At 44.7% G+C, this 19,164-nt stretch overlaps 1 protein-coding gene across 2 annotated transcripts in view; it reads left to right on the forward strand.

Moving 5' to 3' along the window:
* The window catches only part of PKM (pyruvate kinase M1/2), a 51,251-nt gene extending 34,529 nt beyond the window's left edge, over positions 1–16,722 (forward strand). For both annotated transcript variants that reach the window (XM_069222275.1, XM_069222276.1), the window contains exons 10-11: positions 14,177–14,358; positions 15,637–16,722. In XM_069222275.1, the coding sequence (XP_069078376.1) occupies positions 14,177–14,358; positions 15,637–15,743 (289 nt within the window). In that variant the 3' untranslated portion in view covers positions 15,744–16,722. The remainder of the gene's footprint in view (positions 1–14,176; positions 14,359–15,636) is intronic.
* The last annotated feature ends 2,442 nt before the right edge of the window (positions 16,723–19,164 follow it).

A 19,164-nucleotide genomic window follows, 5' to 3' on the forward strand; every position in this document is an offset into this window, starting at 1 on the left:
AATCACAACTGATGCATCAATGATAGGTTGGGGAGCCCATCTCAGCAACCTCACCATACAAGGGGAATGGAACTCAATTCAACAAACGTATCACATAAACCATTTGGAGATCTTTGGGTGCTAGGAACACTGCTACTAATTCCAAATACAAATCACACACAACAGTGATAATACATGGTGGTCATGTTGTCTGCCCTTAATATCTGCAAAAACAGTGGGGTGGGGGGGGTAGCACATTCATCTCAATCGTCCCTTTTAGCACAGACAATTTGGAAATGGGCAATTCACAATCTCCTTCAACTATAAGCCGATTATATCCCAGGGATACACCATCAGCTAGTGGCCATCTTAAGCAGGACGCAGCAAAAAGGACACAAATGGGAGATTCACCCACAAGTGATTCAACAATACTTCCAAATGTGGGGAACCCCGGACATAGACCTCTTTGCCACAAGTGAAAACACAAAATGCCCAAACTTCGCATCCAGGTACCCACACCCTCAATTCAAAGGGCAATGCTCTTTGGATCAATTGCTCAGGGATATTTGCTTAGGTTTTTCCGCCTCTCCCACTAATTCCATTTCTAGTCAACAAGATCCGGCACCCCTCCCTCACTATGATACTCCTAGCTCCCACGTGGGCATTTCAACATTGGTACACAACACTATTGGATCTGTCTGTAGTACATCATCACAAACTTCCAAACAGACCAGACCTATTAACTCCAAACAAAGGTCCAATCAGGCATCCCAGTCCCAGTATGCTCAACCTGGCGATTTGGCTCCTGAGGTCATAGAATTTGGCTATATACAGCTTCCATATGATTGTATGGATATTCGAAAGGAAGCGCGCAAGCCTACAACTAGACAGTGTTGTGCAGCTAAATGGAAACCTTTTGTATATTACTTCCAACCCAAAAACATTAACCCACTGAAAGCATTGGTACAAGATATTGTCTGTTATTTGATTAATTTACAAAAAGCAAATCTTGCATATTCATCTATTAAAATCCATTTAACAGCAAAAGCTGCTTACCTCCAAAACAGACAGCATACTTCTCTGCTTAAGAGTCCTGTTATAAAAGCTTTTATAGAAGGCCTTAAAAGAATTATTCCGCTCCAGCAGCTCCTGCCTGGAATCTTAACATCATGCTCTGAAGACCGATGGGTCCACCATTTGAACCCATGCATTCTTGCACTTTCCAGTTTGTCATGGATGGTTGCTTTCTTAGTAGGAATGACTTCTTAAAAAGAGTTGGTGAAATTCAAGCATTCACTTTAGAAGAACTTTTCTTTTAAATTCACAAAAATAAAATAGTCCGTAGGACAAACCCAAAAGTAGTTTCACATCAATCAGTGGAATTATCAATCTTCTTTCCACAGCCAGATTCAGTTGCTGAAAGAGCTCTTCATACCCTTGATGTAAAAGGGCTCTCACGTATTATTATATAGATAGAAAATACAAATCTGAAAGTCTAAACAACGCTTTGTGGCTTTTCAGCACCTCACAAAGGTAACCCTATTTCAAAACCAGGATTAGCGAGATGGATAGTAAAGTGTATTCAAACTTGCTATCTTAAAGCTAAAAGACAGTTATTAGTAACTCCTAAAGGACATTCTGCTAGAAAGAAAGGAGCTTTAATGGCGTTCCTAGGAAATATACCAAAGGTACAAATATGTAAACCAGCCACATGGTCCACACCACAAACTTTTACTAAACACTACTGTGTGGATGTTTTCTCGCCAACAAGCAAATGTTGGACAAGCAGTGCTTAAAGCACTATTTCAAACTACTCCAACTCCTCCGGGCTAGCCACTACTTTTTTTTTTTTTTGGGGGGGGTAGGGGAGAGCTTTAGTCTATGGAAAGCATGTGTATCTGCAGCTACAAATGCCATTGAACGGAAAATGTTACTTACCAGGTAGACATCTGTTCGTGGCATGTAGTGCTGCAGATTCACATGCGCCCTCCCCGGAAGTCTGTAGCCATTGTGGTGCTTCATTTCTGTATATATGTATACACATTGCATGGACATCTTTGTGTGTCTGTATATGTATTTTTATGTGTGTGTACCAATAAGTTTCTACACTCTACTTTTTCCTCCTGCGGGAAAACAATCTAACAAAGGACTCTGCCCATGCACACTATCACCGAGGGGAGAAGTCACTCTATCTTGTGACTCAAACCGTCTTTGGAAAAAAACAGCTTGTAACACTCCGAGCCCAACACTAGATGCCACAAACATATGTCTACTGGGTGAGTAATATTATAATAATATTCTTTCTCCTCTCTTCTCTCGTCCGCCCCTTCTTATTCTTTCTCCTCTTGGTCTCAAGACTGTCTCTGGTCGTGGTGGACTCGCAACCATCACCTCGGGCTAGTAGCAGTGTGTGTGTGTGTGTGTGTGTGTGTGTGTGTGTGTGTGTTGTCTTGCCAATCAAGGGTGGTGCCTTCATTTGGAGGTAGTCCAACACATCTTCTGCATATCTTTAACTCCTCTGGTGGATCTCTTTGCCAAGCACAAGAATGCTCACTACCTGAGATTTTATGTCATCCAGACTCTGCTGCAGGGCAGTTTGGGGAATGTGTTTTGTTTGAAATGGAACTTTCTTCACTACACATGTCCCATGCCCTTGCAGGCCCAAGTCATTCTGATGGGTCCGGACTTAACCGTATTAAGGGTGTGGTATGCAGACATAATGCAACTTTCCTGTGTCTCTGCTCCTGCTCCCTTGCACTGCAGACCTCCTCTCCCAATTGCAAGGGAAGTTTCTGCACCTTGCCCTTCAAAGCCTCCACCTACATACCTGAAGATTGAGCAAGGGTAACTTAAATACTTTCCTCCTGAACTGGTGGATGTCATGTTATGTAGCTGCAGGCATTCCACCAAAATGGTGTACTTGGGTAGATAGAGTAGATTTATAAAATGGTGTTCATAACTCTGAGCCTCTTCAGGCCTGATATCTGACATCCTAACTTTCTCCATAGCTGGCTCAGCAAGGGACAGGGACACTACAAACATGTATGTAGTTTGGCCAGATCATACATGCAGACTCCAAATAGGGTTATGTCTGTACAGCTAGCATGCCAAAAAAGTATATGGCCAGAGGTCCAGGTATCCACCATGTTGCAACTTTGATTTTTGTTGTGTCAAAGGTCACATCCCTTTGGCATCTCCTCAGTAAGGTAAAACCTCCTCTTAAAAAAGAGGAAAAAAGAAATGACTACATTTTAAAAAAAGGCTTCCATGTCCTCTTCTGAACCGCCGCCACCAAACAAAGGTCAGTCCTTCTTTTAAGAAACCTTCCAAGGGTCCTCCTGCTGACAGACCGTAGACTAGTATTCCACCGTCTACCTATACGGTGGCATCAGACAACCAGTTACTACATTGTCTACCACCTTTCTCATCTGATGTCCGCGACTAGACTCAACTGTGAAACTTGCGTCCATCTCCTCATGGACACTGATGGCTCCATCAACAGCCATCTCTTTACTGACTTAAAACTAATGCTGTTAGATTATACAAAGAGCTTTCTATCAGAGGCAACTCCTAAACGGCAAGTCCATCTCCAGTTCCCCCACCATCTATGCCAGCACAGAGACCTGTCATTGCTTACCGATTCAGCCATATACAACCTTCTGCCTTCCCCCCCCCCCCCCCCCCCCCCCCCCCCCCCCCCCCCCCCCCCCCCCCCCCTCCCCTGCCTCCACCCCAACCCTCCCAATCCATGATCCAGATTCGGAAGAGCAGAGGGAGAGCTAAGTGAAGCACATACTGAATGTGATGAATCCCTCATCCCCATACCATCTTCATCACCTACCCTAGTGGACTCCCCACCTGAAGACATTGGGGGTTTTCACAACTTACTGGAAAGAACTGCTAAGAGGTTTACACTCCCCATGCCTACCAAACAGATGGGCTGTTGCTTATGATTTTAAGGAACCTCCAGAAGAGTGTAAGTTCCATGCCTATTGTCGGTTATATCTGGGAAGAAGGCCTAAAAGTTATGACCAGTCTGACTTCTGTGACTGCTGTTCTTCCACGTCTTGATTATTAAAAAAAAAAAAAAAAAAAAATAAGAAAAAAAAAAAAATACAAAGAGCTGGAGGATGCACTGGCTTGCCTGACTGGTTACCCAAAGCCCGACTCTGTAATCACGCAGGCAGCCCAAAGAAGATCGAAGAACACATTCACCCTGATCTCTATGCCTCAGGACAAAGAAGGAAGGTGCTGGGATAATATTGGGAAGCGTTTTTCCTCAGTGTCATTATTCGAGCAGCAAATTCTCTGCCACTACTGCCTTTAGATAACTAGCAGGATCTGCTGTCCTCAAGAGAAGGGGCTGGCTTAAAGCCACTTCTTTAAACCTGAAGTGCAAACTAGAATTCTGGATCTTCCTTTTGACACAGCCATTTTTGGTACGCATTTAGGGGAGGCATTTCAATCAGTAAAAACTTATACCAAGAGAAGAAATATATAAGGTTCCAGACACAGCTCCTGCATGTTTACTCTACTCTACACTCCTGCAGAAAGGACAGTGAATCTTGACCTGTTAAAGATTGCAGAACCTAGCAGTGCCATTAGTAGTCCCAGTCGCACCACCTCTATCCAATCTTTGATACAATCAAGTGTTGATGATATGCCCTATAACTGGCAAGATGTATTTTGCAAATGTATGGATGAAGGCTTATAGCCAATAAAAACCAGCTGTGATACAGCTAAATCATTAGCAAACCTGCAGGTAAGGCTTCCTTACTCCTTACCTGAGGCAACAGCATAGCCAGCACTTTTCAGTCCGGGACTCCAGTTTTTTGTTTCTGCAGACAAGATTACTCGCAGAGACAGATAACACCTTGCGATAGACAATCTGGAGCAAGACCACAACAAGTGCTGACGTACCCTTCCACCAACAAGGGCCAAGTCAGAAGCCAACTCTCCTTACTACGAATCTCTAAGTCCAGACTCCGCTACTTCAAAGCAGATCGTTCCTGCTGTCCAAAACCCCAGGCCAGATCTTGCACCATGACCCAGCGCCACTGGACTGCTTGGCTGCTGCAGATCGAGTTTGGATCATTGAGTATCCCACCAGCAGGAAAGTACTTCAAACGATAAGATCCACTTCCACGATACACCTACTACTTTAGGTAAAAAAAAAATCTGTTGGGCTGCACAGCAACACCTAAATCTGGTGTCCATGTATCCACAGGAAGTACTGCTTCTTCTCTTGGATTAGGCATAGTATGGGTCGCTCTCAATCTGTCTAGTAGTTGTATCAAGATACTTGAGAACCCCAATGGCACCTTTATTATTTTTAACGAGTGGTGAGAATTGAATGTATCCTGTAGGAAGACAGCTCTTGGATATATCGTGCAAAGAGTCCAGGGGCTTGCTCTAGCAGCTCTTTTTATGGAGTAGTGTGGTTGAGCAGCCTTAGGCTTATTAGAGTAAGATTTGAAAGAGGTCCAAGGATGTAATGAGGGCTGCAACAGACACTATAAATATATTAAAGACCATGTCAGCCAGTGAAGACAACTCTGGAAACTGTTTTGATATGCTCTGTTAGAAAGAAAGAGCACTTGTTTGGCACTTGGGCGAACAAATCCCTAAAAGGCAAGTTAAAACTGGGGATACGTGTCGAAGCCTGCAGAGTTCAGAAAAGTAGGGCAATGCCACCCCGATTCTTAACCTTCATAATGTAGGAAACACAAAATATTGCTTTCAAGGTATCCATGATGTGACTGGTCACAATACAGGGAGATAGTTGGGGAATTATTTGATTTTGCTATCAGTTTGGCTGCTCATAGTGAAAAATAGATCATGATGTGCTTAAAATAGTCTGGTGAAAGTTTCATCTGATAGACTTCTAGCTGCAGATTCCTTATCTTAGAATTCCCTTGTGTCCGCTACAAATCTGGAATTTTTCTGCTGAGCAGTACCCTCCGCGTGGCATCTGTTGGCTCCTCGTGGTGTCGTTGGAGCAGTCTGACATCACGGTCTTCTATATAGGCACGTACGTCAGTTCTTTTCCTTCCACACTGGTTAAGCGTGGATCTGGAAAGAGCTACCCTTTTTCTTCCAACGGTCATCTAGGTTTTTCAGCCTGATTGTTTGAACATGTCTCTAGAAAAGACTGGATTCAAATCGTGTGGTGCATGTCATCTTTCCATGTCTGTCACGGATCCAGACAGTGCCTCTGGTGTTTGGAGAAGGATCGTGACTTGACTTTGTGTTCTGGCCATGGCTCCGAAGGTCTTCTAGCGGCCCAACAGCAGTCTTCGGTCAGCACGACTCTGAGGGGGTCATGGTCCCGCAGTAGGTCGCGCCACCACTCCCGGAGCCCCAAGTCCTCTTCACATTCAAGGTCATCTGATCATTCAGGTAAGAGGCACAAGAAGAAGAAATCCAAGCAAACTTGGACTTCGCCACGCCTGTTGTCCGAGGCATCTAGGGAACATTGGCGTTCAGAGTGTGGTTCTGTGGAGCAGTTTCCAGGGGCGACTCCGCGTCTTCCCCCTTTTCCGGGGACCGGAGCAACCCCCGCTCAATTAAAGGAATTTTACAAGACATGCGCCTTGTTTTTGAGTGGGCTGCACCCTCGTGTGGGGCTTTGGGCCCCGTGGGGTCAGCAGGGGCCCCATTGGGTTCTAAGTCTGTAGCTTTGGCCTCGGTGCCATTGGGGGACCCCAGGATCCAATAGCAGATCCGTACCAGTCCCACACAGTCTACCTCCTCTGGAGCCAGGTCCGACGTAGACACTTTCTCCACCACCGGCGCCCACTGATGGTAGCCCCATCCTCCTTCCAGATGATCCTGAGATGGAGCGACGTCCTACGACGCAGACTCAGACTTCAATGGCACCGATTAGCCCCAGATCATTGCGTGAGCCTTATTTTGAACAGCCAGGTACAGGAGAGGAGTGAGGGATCTGAGGACCCTTTGGAGTGTGAATTGGAGCAAAAGCAGGACTGGTATGAGGATCTAGGGGAAGCCAGTGGACTGGACATGTCTCCAGATACTGGCATGCTCTCTCCTCCTAATGTGGCTATGGAGGAAGGAGCTTGCTATGGTGGGGCAGCTGAGGTCTTGGACCTAGACGGTGTTGCTTCAACCGGGGGTGACTACATCCGAGCCAATGTTGCCCGTCAATGAGGCCCTAATGGACGTCCTTCTGGGAACATGGCCCAAACCCAGCACGGGGGCTCCTGTGTATAGAAAAGTCTGCAGCCACCTTAGACCTGCTCCAAATGACCCTAGTTTCCTTACCCAACACCCCACACTGGAGAGCTTGGTGGTCCAAGCCTCCACTTCCGTGGTGCCTTCCCTTCTGCTCCCCCGGATAGGGTATCCAAGAGGCTGGATCAGCTTGGAAAGAAAATGTTTTCTTCCTCCAGCCTGGCATTGAGGTCAGTAAACACCTCTTGCCTGTTGGGCTGTTTTTCCCATACTTTATGGGATACGGTGGCACCGGTGCTGCGCCAGGTCCCGGAGGGTGTACAGGACACTCACCCCGGCTGTCAAGGATGGGAGAGATGCAGCCAAGTTTACAATCTGGTGTGGATTGGACACGACCGACTCGCTGGTTAGACCGATTGCATTGACAGTGGCCCTACATTGCCACGCCTGGTTAGGTTCAACTGGTTTTTCAGGGGATGTCCAGTCAAGTTTGATGGACATGCCATTTGATGGCTCTCGCCTTTTTGGTGAGAAGGCAGACTCCGTGCTTGAGAGTTCAAGGATTCTGGAGCTACGGCCAGATCCTTGGGCCTCTCAGTGCCAGCTCGACAGCAGTCTGTCTTCCGTCCCTTTCGAGGCTTCGGAAGGGGCGCAGTACCACGCCAGCCACAACTCGGCCACCGTCCTCAGGCTTCCGACCATCCCTGGAGAGGTTGTGGTACTGTCAGACCCAGAGGGTCTGGCCAGCGGTCGGCCACCACACAGCCCCCCCGTCACTGCACCCAAGCATTCCTAGTGTGGTTCGGCAGGACCAAGTCCATCCAGTTGGAGGGAGGATTCAATTAATCTCCCTCACTGGCCTTCCATCACAAAGGACAAAAGGGTCTTGCAGATAATTCAGAAGGGCTATTCCCTCCCCTTTCTCTTTTTCCCTCCTTCTATCCCTCTGACAAATGAACGGCTGATGGAGGACCATTTGGTTACGGCTGTCTTGGCCAAGGGAGCTATAAAAAGGGTGCCGATGTTAGAAGTAGGCAGTGGTGGTTGTTCCTGCTACTTTTTGATTCCCAAAAAGAACAAGGGCCTTTGCCCTATCCTGGATTTAAGGGACGTTTATCTCTTCCTCAAGTAGGAGAAAATCAAGATGCTCAGATTTCGTCTGCCGTAGACCAAGGAGACTGGATGGTAGCGTTGGACTTGCAGGATCCGTATTTTCACATCCCCATCCTGCCTACCAGCGTTACTTGCGGTTCAAGGTGGGCCACAAGCACTTTCAGTTGACCATGTTCCCCTTCGGTCTCACCCGTGCTCCTCGGGTGTTCACCGCAGTGGTGGCAGCTCATCTCATCTGCGCAGGTTAGGGATTTTAGTCTCCCCCCCCCCCCCCCCCCCTACCTAGACAATTGGCTGAAGGCTCCAACGCCCCAGGCTCTGCTCTCGTTGGCCCATCTCCAGACGACTGTGAACCTCCTGCATTCGCTGGGGTTCACTATAAATGTGCCGAAGTAGCACCGGACTCCCTCTCAGAAGCTCACTTTCATCAGAGCTGTTCTGGACACAGTGCAGTATCGTGCCTATCCTCCCCAGAAGCGAGTCCAGGTTATGATACCAATGGTTCAGTCTCTATCCTGGATTTCGGTGAGACACTCTGAGGCTGTTGGGACTCATGGCTTCCTGCATCCTATTGGTCAAGCATGCAGGATGGCATATGAGGGCTCTGCAGTGGGGCCTGAAGTTCCAATGGGCACAGCATCAGGGGAATCTTACCAACATGTTCAGATCTCAGAAGAAACTGCAAAGGATCTGCAGTGGTGGTTAGTGAACTGCGATTTGGTGAAAGGCAGACTCCTCCCTTCACCAACCAGGTCTCACAGTAGTGACAGATGCATACCTTCTGATATGGGGCGGCCATCTAGGAGAGGTGGCGCTTCAGGTGATCTGGCTAGCATTAAAGGCATTTCTTCCTGTTGTGAAAGGGAAGATAGTGCAGGTGTTCACGGACAACACTACCCCAATGTGGTACTGCAACAAGCAGGGCGGTGTGGGGGTCATGGATCCTTTGTCAAGAGGCTCTACGTCCATGGACATGGCTGGAACATCATGGCCTGGAACACCTTGTGGTTCAACACCTGGCAGGTTCTCTGAACTCCAGAGCGGATTAACTCAGCTGGCGATGCTTAGTGGATCACGTGTTATCTCCATCCGGAGGTGGCACAAGGACTCTTTCAGCAGTAGGGAGAGCCTTGGTTAGATCTGTTCGCCTCCACAGAGAATGCGCAATGTCAGCAGTATTGCGCCCTGGACTTTAAGGGGCTATCGCTAGGTGATGCTTTTCGTCGCGAGTGGAGTTCAGGCCTTCTGTACGCCTTTCCATTCCATACCACTTCTGCCCAGAGTTCTCAAGAAAATCAAGAACGACTGGGCCTAAGTAATCCTAGTGGCTCCAGATTGGGCATGGAGAGACTGGTATCCAGAGCTTCTCAAAATGAGCAGCAGTCCTCCAATCAGGTTGCCTCTTCAGGAGGATCTTCTGTCGCAGCAGCAGGGAAAGGTTCTCCACCCAAGCCTGTTGACTTTACAGCTTCATGCGTGGAGGTTGAGCAGCAACAGTTGATTTATGACCTCCCTTCCGAAGTCTGTGATGCCATTTTGGCAGCCAGGTGTCCCTCTACTAAGTCGCTTTACACCTGCCGGTGGAAACCTTTTGTTTCATATCGTACAGAGAGGTCTATTGATCCTCTTTCTTCTCTATATAATGTTGTGTTTTTATTTTTATTTTATTTTTTATCGCCCAACAGGGTTCCTCCTTGGGGGCTCTTAAGGGCTATCTTGCTGCCTTATCTGTTTTTCTACACTTCCCCGACCAGCCATCTTTGTTCAAGTCTCCTATTGTACAGAGATTCATAAAAGGGCTCGTGCTTATGTTTCCACCTGTTCCTTTTGTCATACCCCAGTGGAATCTTAATCTTGTACGTACTTTTCTAATGTGTGCTCCTTTTTGAGCCTTTACGTAACTGTCCTCCTTCTGCTCACTAGTAAAACAGCCTTTTTGGTGGCAATTACATCTGCCAGGAGAGTGAGTGAGCTGCAGGCTTTATCATCGAAACCACCGTATCTCACAATATATCCTGATAAACTAGTCCTCAGAACTTGTGCCTCTTTCCTTCCCATGGTGGTGACCCCTTTCCATCTGGGTCACAATATCACCCTGCCCACCTTCTTTGCGCCACCTCATCCCTCTAAAGAGGAGCGTCTCCATCGGCTAGACCCAAAAAAGAGCGTTATCGTTCTACCTTGACCGCACAAGAGTTATGCGTGGCCGACCAACTCTTTGTGGGGGTACGTTGGTGCAAGGAAGGGTCGGGCAGTACAGAAACTATCCATTTCGCCCTGGGTCATTCTCTGTCTAAAGATTTGCTACGCTTTGGCTAAGAAGCAGCCTCCAGAGGGCTTGAGGGCTCACTCTAACTGAGGTAAAGCTGCTACCACTGCGTTGGCTCCTGGTATGCCAGTACTTGACGTATGCCAAGCGTCAACGTGGGCTTCCTTGCATCTGTTGTAAGACACTACTGTCTGGATAGCCTGGAGAGGGGCATTTTGACTGCTCTGTCCTGCACGACTTCCTGGTTTGAAATATATCCGCGTGACCCACCACCAGTAGTTATAGCTTGGGTGTCTATTCTAAGGTAAGGAATCTGCAGCTAGAAGTCTCTACCAAATTTGTTACCAACGGTAACTAACTTGTCCATCTGATAAAGATTCTATCTAGCTGCAGATTTTTTACACCCACCCAGGCCTCCTCGCTCTGCAGTTTTATCTATATCGTGTAGCTGTAGATACACATGCTGTGCACATCCCGCCATCTGGTGTTGGGCTCAGAGATATATATATATATATATGTGTTTTTGTATTTTTTTTGCCTTTCTTAAGGGTATGTCTTTTTCTTCAAATAATCAAGCGGAAAACTAAATGTTTGTTGGTTCTTCCATGACTCTGCGCTTCTGGCGTGGGCAGTTGTGGAAAAGAACTGACGTACGTGCACCAGGGGGTACCTATATAGAAGACTGTGACCTCAGACGCCGCCACCCGACGGCACGCGCAGGGTACTGCTCAGCAGAAAAATTCCAGATTCGAAGCTGATGCCAGGGAATTCTAAGGTAAGGAATCTGTAGTTAGTCTCTACCAGATAATTTGTTACCAAATTCATTTGCACAGGAGCAACGTCTAGGAAGATGAAGAACTTCCAAGCAACTAATTAAATCAATGGACTAAAGTGCTCCATAGTGGTCCAAATGGAATATGCCAATAGCTCTAAACTTTTCGCTGAGACCAGCTCTTCAACTGGCACAATACAAACGTGACCTGCCCAGAGAAGAGTTGGGATGTCTGGGAAGCATTATCATTTTGGCAAGGACTATTCATCCCATCATTGAAAGGGGCAAAGAGTACAGTAAATAACATACATAGCTTCCCAGTTTAACAAAGCTTGAGGTATTTTAACACATCCGATAACCATTAGATACATTAATTACCTCGTAATTCCAACCCACGTCTAAACGGGGGGGGCAGAGGTGGGGGGGGGGGGGCGGTTTACTCACAGGTCTGAATTAACCAACATACGTCTAGTTAATGCATTGCTGACTGTCAATTTTAAGATTCTTAAAGCCACACGACCTGCATCCAATGCTTTAGGAAAAAGAAAAAAAATGCAATGATTTCAATGACCGACGTCAAAAATATAAAAATCCTATAAACATTGAGCTGAACACAAAGCCATTCTCTTTAAAGGCACATTTCAAGAACATCAGTGTTTATGCAAAGACCAATGGTTTTAATCTGTATAAAGTGAATACACTATGGACTACACGTCTGCCTAAAGAACAAAGCCAATAGGCTTCGCTTTTATTTTTTTACTTTATTTTTTTTTATTCTATTTTACCAACTGGATTATAAATACTTTAAAAATGTTTGTTTTAAAATTGATAAACCGTCAATAGTTGTACATTACATACATCAGAGCTATGCCAATATACAGAAAGCTATGGCATGTATTTGACGTCACTTTGACCAAATGTGGGGCATCCTTCAGCTGTTGCCATCTTGTAAGGGGTATGTTTACCTTTTCCACAGCGGATGAGTCTCAAATTATGCCCCTCGGAAGCACAACTCGTACGGTTCCAGGGCTTGATGATGGCAGTTCGGGCTGCTTCTTGGCTCCTCCAGACAGATTGTAGAATTGAACTTCTAGCTCAGAATCCTGCCTCTAGCTCTGCAGTTGCAGCACTCGTGCATAATAAAAGACCCAGTTTCAAAATGGCACTGCTTGTAGGTGTAGAACCTGCTTCCCATAAGCAACTGCACAGCCAGATGCGTGTGTTCTGCAATATTTTAGACTTTCAGTTAACCTGTGTTTCTTTGCCCTATGTCAGCTTAAAATCTGTACCATTGTTAGTTTTGGGAAAACTGCAATATGCTGTAATAACGAATGTCAATGTATACTGGTTTGTACAAGTAGGTATGTGTGTATGCGTTCGTCCATCATATCATACACATGGTAGTTGATATTAAGGTACTGCGTGAATTGCACATTATCACAAAAGATCCCCTATTAGTGTGGGGCTGCCAATGGCAGCTTGTGCACACATTTTTAAATCACAAACTACCATCAGAAGCTGCTAGCAGAAAGAGACGGTACCAGAAGCAGTACCTGGGCCTGAGGCCAGTCTCCATGGTAAGATGACTGAGGCAAGGAGGAGGAGTTGACCACCAAAGAGCCTCAAGGGAGCCAGCTATTGGTAAGTAGAGGGATGTGACAACCACGTGGGAGCCAGCCAATGGTAAGTCAAGGTAAGTAATCGGTGGGCTCACCCACCTTTAAGAAGTTTATTTGTTTTTGTTTTTTTAAACCTAAAATATCTCACATGTGTTGTGCTTGCGAAACCTAAAAGGTGGGTGGTTTGGGGGAGTAAGAGGTTGCTGTGGTTACCACATGTATAGTTATAAAAATCATTCATACAGGCTCCTTAACCATTAATAGTTGGTGGCAAGCGAGCGTACTCACTAGTTGTGTTGTGGTCTTTGTTTGTTTTTTGCTCTTTCTTTTTTTTTTTCTTTTTTTTTTCTTCTTTTTTTTCTGCTGTATCCTCTGTTTACAGCCTGTGTGGAAGGTGCTCAACATAAAGGGCAACTGAACTACCTTGTATTATGCAAAGGGTGTCATTTCCATGGATTTGCAATAGCTTATATAATCTAGAGGACTCCTGATGTGCTGCCCGAAGTAAGCAGCCAATACATGTCATTCACATTTTTATTGTACGGATATCCATGTGGAAAGGCGAAAATCAGATCATCTCTTTTCAGTTTTGAACTACAAATGAAGGTGTGGCTTGGTACATGCTCGCAAACAGACCTGCCCCACCCCACCCCACCCCCTCCCTTAAGCTTTATTCTGGAATTGTTTCCTGGTCTAGGCTGTGTGGTGTTTTTTTTTTTTTTTTTTTTTTTTTTTTTTTTTTCCTTTCCCCCTCCTCCCTCTCCCCCTGTTGAGCAGTGTACATTTTCTATAAACATTAAGATGTTCTATCACAAACGATTTCAGATTAATTTCCTTTTCCCGACCCCAAAAAGTTGGGTACAATTCCAGTCCTATAAACAACCTACATCGGCTTTGTGAATAATAAAATATTGCACTTAAATCTAACTCTAACCCCTTTCTCCCTGGCACCAACTCATCATATAAAGTGACCTGTTCTAGCGGAAGTACCAGCCTGTTACTCGAGTACTAAACTAAACCCTTAACAATGGCCAAAGCCTTCAAACTAAGGAGAACCTTCCTGCAAACTCTCTACAAAGTGACCAGGGGAAGCTTGAATGGGAGAGTTATAGTGCAAATGTATTTGTATATTCATTTCTGGCGTGATTCGTCATCAGTTTGCTATTTTAAATGCTCCACACTGGTTTTGATCCAGTTTGTTGTTCCTTCTACCCATCTCTTCTCCTTCAGGTCTGCTCACTTGTTGTCCAGATATCGGCCACGTGCTCCTATTATTGCAGTAACTCGTAATGGGCAGACAGCGCGACAGGCACATCTGTACCGTGGAATCTTCCCTGTCCTATACAAGGAGCCTGTTGATGAGTCCTGGGCAGAGGATGTAGATCGCCGGGTGAACTTTGCCATGGATATTGGTAGGTTGTGCATTCTTGGTGATTGTGTTTTTACTGTACCTAACTAAAGTGTTGTGATCAAGATAGTCACTGTCCTACCTTGTGCACTACTTTACACGCAGCCTGATGTCCAAGTCCAGACACTGATGCAGCAAGAGTTAAATAAAAAATAAAAAAAACGGTTGCTGGCACTTAAGCAAATGTTGCATGTGTTATGTTCATTTAGGTTACAGTATTGGTGTAAATCAGTTAAGGTTCATAAACTGCATAGTGCATGATATGCAATTGTAATTAATAACTTTGGGCTGTAGCGGAACCACATGAATCTGACATCTCGACATAGAATTCAAGGTGGCAGAAAGAGTTGTGTTCTAAGACAACTGGAAATGTAATGCTGGTATGCATCTCCTTTAGCAGCCCTTTGAAAGGGAAACAGTTTGTTGGATAGTTCTGTCAGTATGTAGCAAGGGTGGTTTATGTGGCTTCTTCTAATGCTCTGATATGCTCATGGTGGAAAGCTAGAGTTATGATGATGATGATATTATTGATGATGATGATATTATTGATGATGATGATGATATTATTGATGATGATGATGATGATATTATTGATGATGATGATGATGATATTATTGATGATGATGATGATGATATTATTGATGATGATGATGATATTATTGATGATGATGATGAGATTAATATTACCTAGTAAGGTGAAGGATGAGGTGGGTGATAGCTGATCTGTGTTAGTGTAACGTTAGGGCTGTGAAAAGCATATTTTAACCCCACCAGCTGCCACGGAACTTTGATTCCGATGAAAGGGTGACATCTTCATGTGGCGCTTATATTCACTGAAAGTGGAGAGCACTTGGGATGTTCAGATATTGGGTGTGATTGTATCCTGTGGGCACAGGGAGCAAACATTGCAATAAAGAGAAGCTTTCTGGATGTGGCTTATAACTAATGGATCACTGGACCATTAAGATGTTTGAAGGAGTGGGAGGGTAAGTGGTGATAATTTAAAGTGGGAGTTAGAAGACTTAGAAAGCAGGGAATTGTTATGTACCCATATTTTATAAATGGCTTATTGTGTATTAGAAATGAACTCTTCATTAAGATGTTTTATGTTGACTGTCTTCCTTAAGCAACCAGTAGAAAACCCTCCCTGTTGAGAGGCATTAATAATTTGGTGTTCAAGTCCTTCCGGACTTCGTTTTTGCTGACTACCACCATTTGGGTAGGGCTGGTCTCTTCTCTTTGGCTTAAGATTAAACTGTTCTGTTTTTATTCTTCTTTACAGGCAAGGCTCGAGGTTTCTTCAAGTCTGGAGATGTGGTCATTGTGTTGACAGGCTGGCGTCCAGGTTCTGGTTACACAAACACCATGCGTGTGGTACCGGTCCCTTAAAAATCAACAAGCTGCTGAACTCCACCTGTACCCTTGCTTTCATTAGCCTAGAACTGCTTGCTGTGTTCTTCCGTCACATTTGTAGAGTGGATGTTGAATAATAGGTATCTTGGGAACAAATGCAAAGGAAATCTGCTTTGGGTCGGGGGAGGGGCTCACCCACATGTTTACCTCTGTGAGAAAATTAGTTTGCACTTTCTGCCCCCAAGCATTGACTACTGCTGATGGTTACAGCGCCATGGTTTGATCTAAAAAAAATAATCTTTGGTGCTGTTGGGAGAGCATTATTATCTTGGTACCTGTATTCTGACCCTAAGCCATTGAACAGAAGGTAATCTGTGATCTATTGTTCCAAAGATTTCAAGCCTACTCTGTTTATAATTGTATTTATGGTGATGAATGACAGGTGCATTTTAGCACTTGTAGAGTGAATGTGTTGGAGGTTAATGCACACGCATTTAATCCCTGTACACCCCTAACGTCTACCAATGCTGCTGACTCACTATTCTGTTCTAGACGTGTACAGTGGTCTGCTGCTTTGTGGTCCTCTCCAGTACTGTAACATTTGCAAAGAGGATTCAAGGCAGCAGTGGTGAATAACTTCAGAGAATTAATTAGTCTGATCTCTCCACTCATGCATGCCAGCATTGGTGTTGCCGACAGTCTCAAACCTGCATATATCTCCCCAGTGTAGGTGTCCATGTGCCAGTTTAGTAACTTACTTGCCTGGTACCTCTTGCCGAGTTCCTGATCTTGTAGTCTTGGGGCTCTGTCTTCTGCAGCCTCTGTGCTACTTGCACTCCCAGCATTTTGCAGCCTAGGAGCTACATGCACTCCTAGCAGTGTAGGGTTTGTGTGATAGGTTTAGTCCACGTGTGCCCGGGTGATCACTCCTGACAAACGTTATGTTTACTGTTGTGGGATTTCCCACTTGTAGAGCGCAATGTTGTACTCCATTAAAGATCTTAAGCACTCTCCACCTACCTTTTTGTGGTTTCTCAATCTGAAGATGATAAATTAAATCATATTGTGGTAATGAGTAAAGGTCATTAAGGAAAAATCGTTGGTGGCAAAGAAATAGTGTTCATCATTCTGGGACTTTACACTAAATAGCTCTTACTGTCTATCTTGAAGTTTCATAAGTTGATGCTGGCAGCCATTTTAAAATGAATGTTTCAGATATTGGAAAGAAGTGAAGGTGGGCATACTAGGGCAGGCAAATGGACACATTGTTTGAATACAGTTTTTCTGATTGGGGTGTCCAACAGCCTTGCTTACATGAAACATATCCAGGATTTATATATAACGTACACCACTGGCTGTAACGGATACAGTACCAAAATACATTCTTTCAATGCTGAAAGTCTCTGCTACCCAAGGCTCAGCTGCTGAAAACATTGGACTCTAGTGAAGTTGAAAACTAAGCCTAATTAGAAAAGAGATAACAAATTCTATTGTGAAAAATCTAAACCAATTGGCTAAGCATCAACAAAGGACTGCAACTGAACGGAGGAGTCCCAGCAGACTGAAAGATATACAAGTGCAATAAAAGGTTAAGGTCAAAAAGGTAGAAATGGAAAATGAGGCAAATAAGCCATCTGAAGTAGGGATTCTGGGACCGGAGAAGATCCTGGAGGATTGGACCTGCTCTTGTTGGTGTCCAGGGTAAAGAAGTGGACTCCAAAGGTCATAAAACTGATCTGTTCACGATATAGGGATACAACTATCTACAAGAGGTCTGTCTGCCAACTGCACAGCTGATCGTTGCCAACTTAAAGCTTCCCAGCATGTCAGACAGAGTCCAGTCCAGATTAAGTGTCTCCCATGAGGTGTAATTATTTTTTTTAAAAATAATTATTAAAGAAGTGTGTTCCTGTGGGACTTTAGTACTAAAGTCGGAAGTTAAAGATCTTTGGCCAGGATGATCTTGGTTCAGGTATCCGACCTGTGCTTCATCAAGGTTCACCTTAAATTGTGCGTAGGTTCCATATTGGCACTAGTTCTAGTTTAAACTTAAACATATCTTTGGTTCCCCTATTGGATTTGTGTCCTTTTGGTGGCATGTTTATTTATTTAGTTTTACATTTTTTTTTTTTTTTTTTTTTTTTTTTTTTCTCTAATTCTTTTGGGGATTTCTATTGTCTTGTATTTCAACTAGATTACTGTTTTAGTACTGCATACATACTTACACATTGCCTCTTCATTAAGCCTGTCTTCTCTGTGCCATAGCTACTAGGGAGGTAAGCTTGGGTTTATTTAGCTGCTTGAGTGGTTCTCCCTCACCTGGATTGTGATTACTTGAGGTGGGTACTATTTACCCCTGCCCCCCCCCCCCCCCCCCCCCCTAACAAAATTTATTACAACATCCCATTCAACTTCACTGTGGCAACAATGTTTGCCCGAATGCTTCTCCTTTTGGGTTACAATGAGAGGAAGAAAGTTATCCAACAGTTGGTCCACCACAGGAAATAGACCAACCAGATTACTCCCACAGAGCATCTAGTAACCGTAATGGGTAGAAGTCAGGATGGCTCAAGAATGATGCCAAATCACAGTAGACCAATGAATGTTGATTACTATGTACCATGGATATTGCATAGAAGTAAAAAGCAAACGAGAGCACATAAACAAGACTAGATCAAACAAAGAAGCACTGACAAAAGAAGTGCAAGATATTTTTAGAAAAGAAGGCAAATTAAGCAGGGCAACAGTCGTGAAGAATAGGCATATCCCCTACTCCTACCGATACAAGGACTTGCAAACCAGTACCTCTGTCCAGATTAACCAAGAGACCCATTCAAGAAGACAACACTACAAGAATTAATTTCCATGTTGGAGAAAGGAGATTACCTAACCATAATAAGGCTTCTACTTTCATGTACGGCAAAACCAGCAGCATTGCAAACACCTCACTTCTGGGGTGGGAGGGAAAAATCCATACCAATTCAGGTGCTACCCTTTGGGATAAATCTGCTCCAGAAGTGTTCAATCAATGTCTTGCAGTATGTGGCAGAAGGCCAGCTGTACACCCTTATGTATATGTGGACCACTGGCTATATGATATATGTATTACTCCAGTACTGGAACTTTCATAGATTCACATGCTTGAATACTTCCCCGTCGTCGAGATGGGAGTCCCCGGTGGAATACTATAACTAGGCTCAAAAATGTATGCACACAATACATGGACTAGGTCTCAATAGAATAACCAGTCATAGTTGTTTTGTAAAATAGACCCAGACTCAAACTTGAACCAGTCAGATTGCCTTTCCCCTTAAGAGCCTCCTGTGAGGAGCTGCCTTCCCTCAGATTTTCCACCGCATGTTGTGCTGAGGAGTCTCCTTTGAGCTCTGCTCAACATTTTCTCTCAGAAGATCTGTTACTACAGCTTTTGGACATTTCATTTCTTCGCTGGTACTTC

This window comes from Pleurodeles waltl, chromosome 3_1 (genome assembly GCF_031143425.1).
Source record: "Pleurodeles waltl isolate 20211129_DDA chromosome 3_1, aPleWal1.hap1.20221129, whole genome shotgun sequence".
Classification (NCBI taxonomy): Eukaryota; Metazoa; Chordata; class Amphibia; order Caudata; family Salamandridae; genus Pleurodeles; species Pleurodeles waltl.